The sequence below is a fragment of the Pteropus alecto genome, unplaced genomic scaffold (genome assembly GCF_000325575.1).
Source record: "Pteropus alecto unplaced genomic scaffold, ASM32557v1 scaffold11, whole genome shotgun sequence".
Lineage (NCBI taxonomy): Eukaryota > Metazoa > Chordata > Mammalia > Chiroptera > Pteropodidae > Pteropus > Pteropus alecto.
Window position 1 is genome coordinate 12642377 of NW_006431956.1, and position 13706 is coordinate 12656082.

Genomic DNA, 13706 nt, shown 5'->3' on the forward strand with positions numbered 1-13706 from the left:
TTTTGAAGATCCTCCAGACCGTTTTCCATAGTGGCTGTACCAACTTGCAGTCGCACCAACAGTGTATGAGGCTTCCCTTTTCTCTACATCCTCGCCAACAATTGTTGTTTTTTAATTTATTTATGATAGCCAATCTGACAGGTGTGAGATGATATCTCATTGTGGTTTTAATTTGCATTTCTCTGATGATTAGTGACCTTGAGCATCTTTTCATATGTCTATTGGCCATCCGTATGTCCTCTTTGGAGAAATACCTATTCAGGCCTTCTTCCCATTTTTTTTTAAATTGGATTGCTTGTTTTTTTGTTGTTGAGTTGTAGGAGTTCTTTATAAATTTTGGATATTAACCCCCTTGTCAGATCTATCATAGGCAAATATCTTTTTCCATTCAGTAGGTTGTCTTTTCATTTTGTTGATGGTTTCCTTTGCTGTGCAAAAACTTTTTAGTTTGATGTACAGTAGTCCCATTTGTTTGTTTATTTATTTATTTATTTTTGTTTCCCTTGTCCGAGGAGATATGTCAGAAAAAAAAATATAATAGCAATATCAGAGTTTACTCCCTGTGTTTTCTTCTAGAAGTTTTATGGTTTGGGGTCTTATATTTAAGTCTTTAACCCATTTTGAGTTCATTCTTGGTGAGAAGGTGGTCCACTTTCACTTTTTTGCATGTCTTTATGTATCCAGTTTTCCTCACACCATTTCTTAAAGAGACTGTCTTTACCCAATTGTATATTCTTGCCTCTTTTGTCATAGATTAAATGACCATATAGGCATGGATTTATTTTTGGGCTCTCTATTCTGTTCCGTTGATCTATGTGTATTGTGTATTACTTCTATATGTAAGGAGCAATGATCAGAAAAAAATTTCATAACCGATATCAAGTAAAACTAAATATAAAAATGAATTAGATTCCCAATTCAAAAATCTATAAAAAAGAATAAAATATACCAAAAGAAAGCACTAAAATATAATAAAAATAAGTGCAGAGATTAATGAGATTGAAAACAGAAAAATGGTAGATCAAGGCCATTAATCAAAACATTCTGGTTCTTTAGAAAAAATGTACAAAATAGACAGACTGCTAGTTAATTCAATCAAGAATTGTGATGAAAGAAGCAGAGATGGAGAGAGAGAGAGAGAGAGAGAGAGAGAGAGAGTGTACTTGAAGATGTTACAATGGTAGGCTTTGAAAATTAAAGGAGCCAAAAGCCCAAAGTACTTGAAGATGTTACACTGGTAGGCTTTGAAAATTAAAGGAGCCAAAAGCCCATTATATAGGCAGCCTCTAGGTGCTAGAAAAAGCAGGAAATGGATTTTCCTTGGGCTTCCAGAAGGAATGAGTCCTTCTTTGGGGTATATACCTAGGAGTGGAATGAATTCCTGAGCCATGGCCACCCACGTGTCACCGTTTGAGTAACTGCCGGACTGTTTCTTGAAGTGGCTGTACTGTTTTACATTTCCACCAACAATGTTTGAGGGTCCTAATTCCTCCACATCTTCACCAACACTCACTATTGTCTGTCTTTTTAAAATTATATCCATCCTAGTGGGTGTGCTAATTAAAAATCCCTAGAAAGGTTACCTGCAGTGGTGCTGGGGTCCTGCAGAGTCCACCGATGTTAAGAACTTCAGAGTTTAATTCTACGTTCAGCCTCTTGGCTTTGCCTTCTCGTCTCTACCCCACTTCATTACATGCAGTTAGATATTACATACATTTCTACTTCATTATATACAGTTCTTAATCTCTTAATTTAACCCTTGACCACTATTTCCAAAAGTGTCACGTTCAGGATTTAACGCTTCATATCAACTTTTGTTCTTTTATGAATTAGCAATAACCAGTTTGCTGGGACTAATGTGAATTCAGTCCAGGAAGTTAAATAATCAAAATGAAAATAAATGTCTACAATTGCAACTGTCCACAAAGAAAACCAAATTAAAGTCCCTGCTGACCGGTCAGTTCTGTGTAATGCAACATGCATGTTCCTAAAACTCACTGCTCTGTGCAAAATTGCACAATAAAAACTACAGAGATCAGAGGAGTAATAGAACTAAGGGCACGACACCCAGACACTTCATCAGTGATGTATGAAAAAAAAAAATAAAGGGAACCTAATAAAAACAGTAGCACAGTTTTAAACATGCCAAAGAGCCAGGGAATACATAAATACCACAACTGTGACAGGTTATCTTGAAGAAGACCTTATGGGTGCCTGTGATAGTGGGTGTCAGAAGGGCTGCGGCTCCTGGTTTACTGTAAAGTGGAGGCAGAAAAGTGATTTGAAGTCAGATGGAAGTTGTTAACGCCAGATACGGACCAGTGTGACTCCTAACACATGTCGAACTGAGGTCGCTGGCAGATGTTTGAGGGGTGTGTGTCTTGTGTATTCCTACGTGGCACAGTGCAGTGCAGCTGGGTGCAGTCTCCTCTGTTCATCTAATATTCCTTTTGGACCAGAGCACACAAGTATATGGGAAGTGTGCGTTGTGCTCCCATCATTCCCTCATATATCAATTGCATTAGAACAAATATGCATTTTCAACACAAGTGCTACAGCTGAACTGTGTTTGCAAACCTGGCACCAGTGACAATGGAATGCTGTAAGAAAGCCTTTATTCATCAATGGTATCCCAGTAAAGTTTCAAGAAACGCTGACACGGAACTATGGTTGATAAAAATTAAAAATAAAATGATATACTTTAGGGTATTCCTTGAAGAGATTTATTTTCTTTGCCAGTCCGTCTTGCAGTAAGTCAATTTTGTCCTGGAAGTTTGCATTGTTTACTAATTAAATAGTTTACAGGTTGAAAGCTAAGCTCTAGTTAATGAGAAGATTCAATTTCGCTTTTTCTTCTTCCAGGACTAAAGATCCTCTTTGTACCAGGTATTTACAATTTGTTTGCAAAACAGAGAAACACAATCAAGAGAGGAACAAAGGATCCACCTTGTAAGTCATCAGAGTGCTTTATTTTGTAAAGCCCGGCTCATGACTGGAGTGTATTGTTAGCACTAGGCAAACTTGCTCACTCTGTCCAAATAGTTCATCGACAGAAATGAATGACAGAGACTGTTACAGACAAAAATAAAGCATTTTGTAAACTTCTAAAAGCATACACAGATTGGCCACAAAGGAAATAGTTACTCAAATAATGTATGTGTACCTTATCTTTACTTCAGGGTCTCACGTTTATCGTCTTGGGTCAAAGAAATTACAGTATAACTTCGGAACATTGAAAGTGACTGGATGCCACAATGAATAGTAGGGGGGATGAAGGGGAGCCAAATCACAGTCTTGATTAATTCAAATGCAAAAACTACCGATTTGGACAACTACGTCACAGCGGTGTTAACATCATCTGCGGAGGATGACAAATCTATGTGGTCAGGAGATGATAGTAGGATGGTGTGGCTGCTGGCTTCCAAAGACAGATTTGCTATCCCCTCGTGTTTTCTGAAGTAAACCCGCATACGATGGGCACAATTAGTTTTGTTAAGACCTGAAGTAAAGTTACTGGAGGAGGCGGTAGGCAGGGGGTATTTGTTGAGTGATAAGTAATTATTGAAGGGTAGACTTTTTTTTTCTTTCCTGAAACTGCCTACAAAAATCATCTCAATTTCAAAGGCACAGCTTTAGCACAGTGTATAAGTTGATAACCTATTCTAAGCAAGTCTAATATTTTAGCTTGACGCCTTTCAGAAAATGCCGGAAAGTTGGTAAATACATGATCGATGTTGGAAATTTATAACTTGATTAAACACAATCAGCACAGTTTAGGGCAATGAACTTATATGACCAGATTGGGGTTAATTTTTTTTTTTTAAATCATTATGTTGATAAACGCACATCTGGAGGAAACAAAACAATCCTTATCCTTTCATTATAAAAGACTGCCTACCATGTACTTTGAATAAAACATTCACCCCAAAGCATGACTGCAGGATACATTTCAAAATATGACAAACATTATTTCACCTACACTGTAAAATGACTTTACATGTAAACTTCAAAAATCACATGCTGTACATTAAATTTTTAGATTCAAAAATATCCCTGCTTTCCTGATAATGTAAACAGTAACATTGAGGGTTTCCGTTAAAGGGATAATTCGTAACAAAATACCACTGTTTAAACAACGGTCAAACATAAGCATCTTATAATTCAGATTTGCAATCGGTAACAGGAGAATTGAGAGTTCTAATGCTTTGCCTGCCTTCCCACCACGGGAGATGTAGATACCATTGCCCCAAACTATGCACTTTTCAGGTAAGCTTTATTTTTATTTTTTCAGCATTAATTCCTATGTTGCAACATAAGAGTGTAACAGTGAAGAAGCTCCAGGCAAGAACAGAGAAGTAAGCAGTTTTCCTGGATGTATTTACTGAGGTGAAAACGCACAGATAGAATCACCAGGGGCATCAGCTTCTTGCTGGAGGAGGGGCATTTGTCCCCAGACCCTAAAAGTCCCCACGCAGCGGAGGCAGAACCCTGAGCCAGGACACGTGGGAGGTGCCAGCACTCCTCCATCTAGTGCCAGGGGCTCGGGGTACAACTATTAAGGAGTGTCAGCGTGCGTGGTAGGAGTGTAACATTCGTGGTTGTTTTTTTCTTTTAATCACCATCATTATTATTATCATCATTATTATTATCTTCATTATTATTATGAATACTGTCTCACATCTTTCAGCTCCCAAAAATAAACTGATCCACAGTTTATCGTGTGATGCCAACATGGTTGGTCCGACATGCATTTCCTTCGCCCCCTCCCCCCGCATGTGCGCATTCATTCATTCATTCGTTTGTCCACAGTTGGAATCAGAGGGCTGTTGCCTAAACACACTCTGACTGAAGCTGATCAGTTTTCCTTAATTAATTAATTTCGAAGATGCACACGCACACATTTGCACACGCACGCACACGCGCGCGCACACACACGCACACACACAAGTCAGAAATAGCTAGAATGATGCTGGGAAATATCAGGTAGCTGTTAAAGCGCGTAGCCCCCGAATCAGTCATCTTGGCCTGCAGACGTAAACGAGGAGGTGTGCTTCACTGAGTTTGGTTTTCACGTTTCCTACACTGAAGCCACCCCTGTCCTTCCCATGTTCGTCGTGTCCGTCCGAGGATGTGCGGGAGGTTACGTCAAGATGTGGCCAATAAAGTCCAAAAAGCGCTTTGAATACTGTTCCGGGTTCACGGTGGAGATCTCCGCGCCAGCCTGGGTAGTTTTCAAGGAAAGGAATATTGAAGTAATTACTACTCAGTATATCAACAGCAATTTCTGCTTGCAGCTGGATAGAAAGCTAATAATTTTAAAATCTGTGCAGCCTCTGCTCTTAAAACCTAACTCAGAATATCTTGGATAGCGTATCTGAATAATCAAGGTTCTTAGGAACCCCTAGTGACAATGAGGCAAAAAGCGGCAGGAGCAGCAGGTGCTGTTATCACATACGCTATGACCTGTGACGCCTGAAACTGAAAAAAAAAAATATCAAAAGAGCCATATTTGGGATGTTCCCATCAAACAGTGGAATCTGGGTGGCCTACAATCGGAGCCATGGGGACAACACTTTCGTTATTCAAGACGGCAGATTAGAGATACTTGAGAATGACACAAACATCAACATTTGGCTAAAGGGACAGTCCGATGACAATGACAAAGCAGCCGCAGCAACAGTCGCCTCCCTGTCGGCGGCCCTGGCCCTTTCCCAGCCCATCAGCCAAGAGAGACACAGGCTGCCGCCCGCGTCCCCCCACAGGGCAGGGGCTGGCTTCCCTCACGCACGCGGCAGAGAGGTGCCACTGCTCCCCTTCACAGAGACCTCCTTGGCGCAGGGCTGCCAGGCCCCCGCCAACGAAACCGCTCGAGAGGCGAGCAGACCCAGAGTAGTCACTGGGCGGTTTGCTGAGCTGCAAAGGGGAAGATCAGAGTTTTACTAAGTCACCAGGCGCTACTTTCGGGCACCCGTGCTCATCTGGGAGCTCGTCACTTCCATGGCTGGTTGCTGGGGTCTCCGCGGAGGAGCCCGGGCCTTGACGACGGTTCCCAGCCTCAGTGCCACACAACAGGCCTTTGCCGAGTTCCTGCAAACTGCACACGATCTTAGGCCATCCGGTAAAATGTGGAGCTTAGCTGGTGACTTAGGGGAGATGAAAATAGAGGCGCGTTTGCCGTGGGACATTTCCAGTTCCACATAGAATAGAACTGTACGGCAGGTTTGCGGAGGGTTAGGGGGACAAACACGCAGCATCTCCCCGGGGTTCGGCCCATTCATCTCATATATCCCCCTACGGAATCCCACGAACAAGGCATTAGGACCCCCTTATCAGCTGAGGGAACCCAAGCTTCAAAGTGCTTCCTCAAGCTCACACAGCCGGAAAGCTGAAACAGAGACTCCAACCCAGGTCTGTCTTTGCAATACCGGTATCCACCGCTTTTCGAAAGCCTGCGCAGGTTACGACTCTTCGCTTTTACAAAAGGCCCATCTTAGTACTTGCTTTTGCTAAGCAAAAGAAATCCGAAGAGGATTTTTACTTTTACCAGAAGAAGTGACAAATGAAAATAGCTCAGCGCCGTTTCTGCAGCTAGCCCTTACAGAGGCGGCGTGCACGCGGAGAGGCCCCTCCCCTGGGACTACACTCAGCATCTCGGCATCCAGCCCAGAGCTTCGAGCTGTGTCTGAGCATCTGCGCTTTATTTCGATTGACTCTGTTTGCCCGTTAGCAAGATGGGTCCTAAGGTGTCAGAGAATCCCAAGAGCTCATAAGGGTGTTGTGCTTAGCGTGGAACTGGATGTAATTAAGCGTATCTAGTATGATGTGGTAAGTAGTTTTTCGGAGTCTGGGGACACTCAAAAAGTTTTCCACATACATTAGTGGCCGCTGCTTCTTCACCTGACATCATTTTGGCTTACGAGAGTTTTCATCGGAATGTTCTCCTTGCCGGGAACCTGGATCCCCGTGGTTTTCCCCCAGAGGTAGGCATCAGAATAATCCCAGAGTCTACATTTGAGAGACCCTTCGCCCAGACTTCTGAAGTGGACTCAGAATCAGAGAAATCTGGCATGCGCGTTTTTACGAATGGGACCCAGAAGACTGCGATGCCAGCAGTGGGGTGAGAGCAAATGTGCACCCTCCTCTCTCATTGGTTCAGGGTCTGTGACTCGGTCAGCGGGTCACCGTGAATAGTTGGTGACGATGTGAGCGAAATATTTCTGCGGCAAATGCAGTATAGTTTTAGGCTGATTCCGTTGCTGGAAAGACAGCCTGTTTGGTTTTAAAAAAAGAGAAAAAGAGGCTTGAACAGAGGCTGATGTTCTGTTGTATCTTAGTTGGCTTTACACAGTCTGCTTGTTCGCACCTCTGCTGCAGTGTGAACAGGCCAGGGTGGGCGTCCATCTGTGTTTAGTGCACCTGAGAAGCCAAATGGATCCCTACAACACAGCGTAATGGATATCCACCACCTGTGAACTTCAACCAGGCAGGTGGGGTTCGCTGGTGGGGCAGGGGCATGGGACTAACACGGAGCAGGAGGCGGGCTAGGTCCTGGGGAGCAATCCCCATCTCTGCCACTTCCTAGTGGTGTGGCCTGGCAAGTTACCACTTAAGTGCTCTTCCTCCGTTTCTTCAACTGCTAAGCAGGGAAACGCTAGTGCCCTGCTCAGGCCTGTCATGGGGATTCAGCAAGGTAACATATGCCTGGAATGGTGATAATTCTGAGCAAGCACAAGGGTAAGGACTTTAGATGATTAAACTTTGACCTTGCACTTGAAAGAGTTCTGTGACAGAGAAAAATACAATTCACTGTAGGAAAAGAAATATAGCACCCTGCATATTTTGGAAGTGTTCGAAGCAGAGAATAGTGCTTCAGTTCTGAACATGTCATATTAAAACACTCAACTATCTTCAGAACTTTTCTCTCTGAAACATTTTTCAAACAAAAAAGAATTTGTACAACATTCTACTGATGCACGTGTCTATGAATATCCCCGGTGTGTAAAAAGGAGGGACACAGCTGAGTCTAAGTGACTTGCCAAAAGCCTAGGCAGCTGAAGGGAGCGGCACTAGCATGGCCATTTGTTGGCTCTGAATCTTGCACTCAGCCCCCCTGCAGGGAACAAGAACCGCCGAAGGACTCTGGGCAGCCTGGAGCTGGCCCCAGCACGACAGACAACGTCAAGGGCCCAGAAGCTGAGAAGGAAACAAAACGGAGATACTTACGCCGTGTTTAACAGTTTTTGCAGCGTGGGCAGCTTTCTTTTTTGCATCATAATGAGTCAGAATGTCAATAATTGCCATAAAGTACACCTCTTTCCTGGGCGAGTCTGTAAAGGGAGGAGAGCAAAGTTGGGCATGAATGACCACAGGGACAGGAACAGGCTGCCAGTGGGGAACGAAGCGCTGAAGGGCGACGGGTTCAGGGGGGAGCTGAAGGAGTTTAAACACAAAGGCAACTGAGGCTTTTGAAGAGTCCACGTAACTCCCACATATCCCTATGAAACAGCTTAACTCTGCATCCAATTGTCTCTCAATTTAAAAAGTAAAGAAAAAACACAGCTTCCGGATATTAACAGTGGAGGTCTGAGGGTGAGACTGAGTGTTTTTATTTTTTGTTAATCTGCATTTTCTTTAATGATCATGTATTGATTTGGTATACAGAAAAAAAATCTATTTTTAAAATACTTTAGAAAACAAGTAGAAGTAATTATGCTACTTAATCTTTTTCTATTACTAGATGCTGATTCCTAATTAGAGGCTAGTTCTTAATTCTCATTGGATCTAGTATCAAAACTGGACAAAGGCATGTATTATGTATAATATCTGTCTTCTATATATTTCCACAAATATGATGCCATTTCAATTCTGAAAAATAAGAAAAGTACATTTGATTATACCTGATTTTCTGTGTTGAAGAAACAACTCAATCTCACTTGGCTAATATGCTACATGGGTTTTTCAAAAAAACAATGACGAATCATACTTTTTATTACTAAAAAAAAAAAAACGAAAATAAAGAGAGGCCCACTCTTATGTCTCTAAGATATTTTTTTCTCACATATAAGTAGCTATAGTAGAAGGTAATATTCTTTCAAATATCTAATTGCCCAGATGTCGAGGGTTAAGATGGATCCCACGCTAGAGAAGAGGGCCACAGACCCCTTAATGGCTGAAGGTGGGGAGCAGAGGACAGACACAGCGGCAAATCAGGGATTTATCCCAGAGCCTGGGCTGGCTGCAGCGCTCCTGGGAGGGAAGGGCTGGCCGAGTTGAGGTGACTGCCCTACAGAATGTCCACGTGAGGTTCGGGGCGGACCACGTATGTACCTAGCTCAGGATAGATCCATGACACTTTAGAGTCACATAAAAGAGAGGTAGTTCAGAAAAAAACAAAATTAAAAACATTTCTTATATGTGTCACTTATATTTGTATGTAAGTGCGTGTATATGTGTGTTGTTTATATTACATAGTTTGCGTTTCACTCCATTCCCTTGACATCACAAGATTCAAGGACCTCGTCGCATTATACTCCAAAACCAGAGATTATAGTTACCTTTAACATCCTCTTGTCCCCAAATCAATCTACTGGGACTCTGAACTCGAGAATGAGGCTTGCAGGACACTACCTTTTAACTGGGGTTGTGATTACTGGTAGATAACAACGCACAAACCAAACCGCAGTGAAAAGAGCTGCGAGTAACTCAGCTTACTTTCATGGCATTTGATTCCATAAACATCGATGTTTGGATCAAACTCCCCGGGAGCCAGGGGCGGGGAGCTGTTGAGAGTATTTCCGGGGCTGTCAGGGGGGGTTCCGACAGGGTGGGTGCCGTCGCTTTCCCCCTCCTCTTCCCCATCATTCTCTTCACACTCCACCTCTTCCTGTTCAGCTCTCTCCACGTCGTGGATTCCCACCAGCAGGCTGTAGTCCATGAGCTTCAGCTGGGCAAGAAACTGGAGGGTGGAGAGGTGACAGGGTCAGTTATGCCTTGAAAGAATCCCTAGATTTTAAAGAAAAGCAGCTCAGAAAAATGCACATGGGGGAAGCTGTGGGTGAAGGAGCTGCAGAGGCAGGAAGAGGGTCTCCCCAAGGTGGCCGGGAGTCTCCTTCATGATGCTCTCACAGTCCCAGGAAGTTTCTCTGGCCCAAAAATGTATCCTTGCACTTTGGGCTGGTTCAGAGCTAGTGTTATTTTTCCTGAAATGCAAAACTGAATGCTGAGAGGCATGCATTTATCACATGTAGGTTGGATTATGCCAGAAAGCAGAGCGCACAGACTGGCAAAAAAAGACTGAGGGAGAGAAGAGAAATGTTTCTCCGAACAATTAACACTGGCTAATGGGGAAAACCAGGGACCTCCCAAGTAGCTTCCAGCAGAGTCTCTCAGAATGGTTTGTGAAAGCACTTTGAAATTCAGCACACTCCGCTGAGGAGATTATTATGCTGTCCATCACAAATAAGTAAAAGCCCAAGTGTCCCAATCAACCCGCAAATGCCCGTGTCAACGCTCCGGTGAATAACGCGGTCCTTCTGTACTGCTCGGGTTTCCTTCTGATGGAAGTGGGGAGACCAGAGATGCTGGAGGTGGTCCGCCGGCCACGAGGCAGCACAGGCCCAGGCCCCTGTTCTCCCTCCCTGTCCTGTCTCAGCCACGTGGGGCAAGACTCCGCTCTGGCGTGGGTATTCCTGCCTGCCAAGTTCTTTTTGGATTTTTCATGTCATGATTTTTCTTTTCTTCTTTTTCAGTAGATGCATCCAGACACGTGCCCTTAAGCACACTATATCAATCAATCAATTAAAATGTGGATAGTATTATTGAGGACCAAATGTGGCAGCCTATTTGCTAGTTGGACTATAGGGCTGCCTCATCCCTGGCGGGCCGGCTCTGTGCAGGGTTCAATTCTACTCAGACCCTGGGCTCATGGTCCTAAAGGATGTGTGACGCTGACTCGACAGATTTGGTGCCATCCTCGCTCAGTGATGCAGAACCACTGATGGGCCTCAGGGCTGCTCTGACAGAACTTAAGAAATGAACTTCCTTACACAAAGGGTAAGCGTATGAAATTATAGGTCTTGTGGTTCTGGCTGAAATGAAATGAAATCAAATTTCGGAGACCTGCAGAGCCATTTATTTTTCCCAAGCCTGTCAGGAAGCAGCACTGTCTCCTCTGCCTCCAAGCTGAAAGAGAAGGCATGCTCCCTTAAATCCTGGGAGCTATTTCTTCATGCTTTCAGTTGTCACCAGCCAGGGCCTCCTCCTGCCTACCTACTCCTTCCTCAGCTCCCATTTCCCCCTCATCTTCCCACTGTGCATTCCCTGGGGCCAGGCTTAATTTTCCCCATTCGTTTTGAGCTCAGAAAAAAGAAATCACCCAAATCTTTATACAAGGTAGGAGAAATAGATAGAAGCAAACCCTTTATCGAGAGAGTGCCGAATGGCCAACAAGTGCATGAAAAGGTGTTCACCACTAATCATCAGAAAAATGCAAATCAAAACCACACTGAGATTTTACCTCATGCCCGTCAGCATGGCTATTATCAAAAAGACAAAAAGTAAATATTGGAGAAAAGGGAACTCTTGTGCACTGTTGATAGGGTTATAAATTGGTGCAGCCACTGTGGAAAACAATAAAGAGGGCCCTCAAAAATTTAAAACTGGAACTACAATAGGATCGAGGAATCCCATTTCTGCGTATAGAACCAAAGGAAGTGAAACCATTATCTTGAAGTGATAGCTGCACTCATGTTAACTGAAGCATTATACACAACAACAGCTAAGACATTGAAACAACCTAAGTGTCCCCTGATGGATGAATGGATAAAGAAGCTATATAAGTTATATAATATTCTATTATATATGTGTATATATATATATATAATGAAGTATTACTCAGCCTTAAAAAAGGAGGAAATACTGTCATTTGTGACAACGTAGATGGATCTTGAGAGTATTATATTGTAAAATAAGCCACTCACAGAAGGACATGTTATAAAATACTGCATGTTATAAAATAAGTGAAATCTACAACAAAAACAAAAATAAAACCCTCAAAACCCCCCAAAAACAAATTCATAAAAACAGAGTAGAAAAGTGGTTGCCAGGGCCTGGGAGATTGGGGAAACAGGGAGAGATTGGTAAGAGGGTACAAACTTCCAGCTGTATGATGAATAAGATCTGAGGATCTGATGTAAAACATGACGACCACTACAGCGGATGACAATACATTGTATAATTGGGATTTGCAAAGAGAGTAGGACTTCAGTGTCCTCTCTCTCTCTCTCTCTCTCTCTCTCTCTCTCTCTCTCACACACACACACACACACACACACCCCTAAAGGTGAACTTGAGGGGCGATGGATGTGCTAATCTAATTAACTCAAGGGAAGAATCGTTTCACAATGAATACATATATCAAATCACCATGTTGTACACTTTAAATTTAATCTTAAAATTTTGTTTGTCAATCATGCTTCAGTAAAGCTGGGGGGAAAATAAAGATGACAATTATTCTATTTATAAAACAAAGGACACGGCATGCTGATTCTCAGCCTTGAGTCAGTTTTCTCCAAACCCCCCATTGAAGTGATCACAGAACTTGTGACTTCTATTTCCCTCAGCCAGACTTCCTTTCTAGTGGTCGAGGCCGCTCATCCTCCCTCATCGTCCTGGCAGCCGCTGGGCTTCAGGGTGCAACTGGCCGGGAACATGTTTGTGTGGACGACCTTCCCCGTCTCGAGAGAATAATAACACCGTAAAGCGAGTGACTCCTCTACTAACACCATCACTGGGCCAGGCACCGGACCTCGGTCACCTGTTCTGCTCCCACGGGCCCACGATGTGGAAGTGAACTCAGAGTTGTGGGTACAGAGACAGCTGGCCTGGCATAGGGCAAGCATTTGGACAGCCGCACGAGACAGCAAGTAGGCGCGAGCCGATTAAAACAGCTCGCCCACGGATTCAGGGCTAAGAAGTAGTGGATTCAGGATCCCATGTTCAAAGCTCATGTTCAAAGCTCACTGCGTTCCGCTGGCTCTGGAAGCTGAATTAAGGCAGCTTTCCCCAAATCTTGTGTTTTACAACACTGGTAGGGAAATGATGAGTCAGACAAATCAAATGCTGGGTTCTAAGGATGGGGAAGACTTTTCAAAGTTACTAAGTACTTAGGTCACCACAAAGTTACTAAGTGGTACCGCCGGCAGCGCGCCTTGCTCTAATGTGACCGTGGGCCCACTTCAGAGAACCCTGTGGGCCAAATGTTTTGGGAACAAAAGGAATTTGGGAAACATTCAATCAGAATTACACAGTCATATTCTCTGACCCCAGAAAGTACGAAGGGCAGGATCCTTGCTAGTGACCCAGCTTCTGCCCCGTCTGTTGTTCAAGGCTCCCAGGAGGCCGTGTCTGGGGCTGAGCTCAGCCGCTGGGCTCCTGGAGAAGGGCCGGTGCCTCCTTTGTCTCGTCCACTGCCCCGGCCCATGCCTAGCACATGCCTGCCCTGACCCGTCTCTCTCTGGTCTGCTTCCCCCACTCCTGCTGCCCGTCCTGGATGCCTCCAGAGGTCTGGGCACAGCTAGAGACACTGGATTGCAGGTGACAACATCTTCTTCCCTGAATCTGTGTGTGTGGTGGGTGCAGGGCGGGTGGGGGCTTGGCCAGGCTGAGTTTTGCTCAGCTTGTATGGTGGCAGGGCAAGGGTCCCCTTC

General features: G+C 44.0%; 1 protein-coding gene across 3 annotated transcripts in view; it reads right to left on the reverse strand.

Moving 5' to 3' along the window:
* Positions 1 to 13706, reverse strand: part of PIP4K2A (phosphatidylinositol-5-phosphate 4-kinase type 2 alpha) — a 171013-nt gene that overhangs the window by 14894 nt on the left and 142413 nt on the right. For 2 of the 3 annotated variants that reach the window (XM_006907004.3, XM_006907005.3), the window contains 3 exons: positions 9712 to 9955; positions 8224 to 8327; positions 2701 to 5221 (listed from right to left, as the gene is read on the reverse strand). In XM_006907004.3, coding sequence (XP_006907066.1) covers positions 5141 to 5221; positions 8224 to 8327; positions 9712 to 9955 — 429 coding nt within the window. In that variant the 3' untranslated portion in view covers positions 2701 to 5140. Of the gene's footprint in view, positions 1 to 2700; positions 5222 to 8223; positions 8328 to 9711; positions 9956 to 13706 lie in introns of those variants that run through there. The other variant, XM_025043459.1, reaches the window with a different exon arrangement.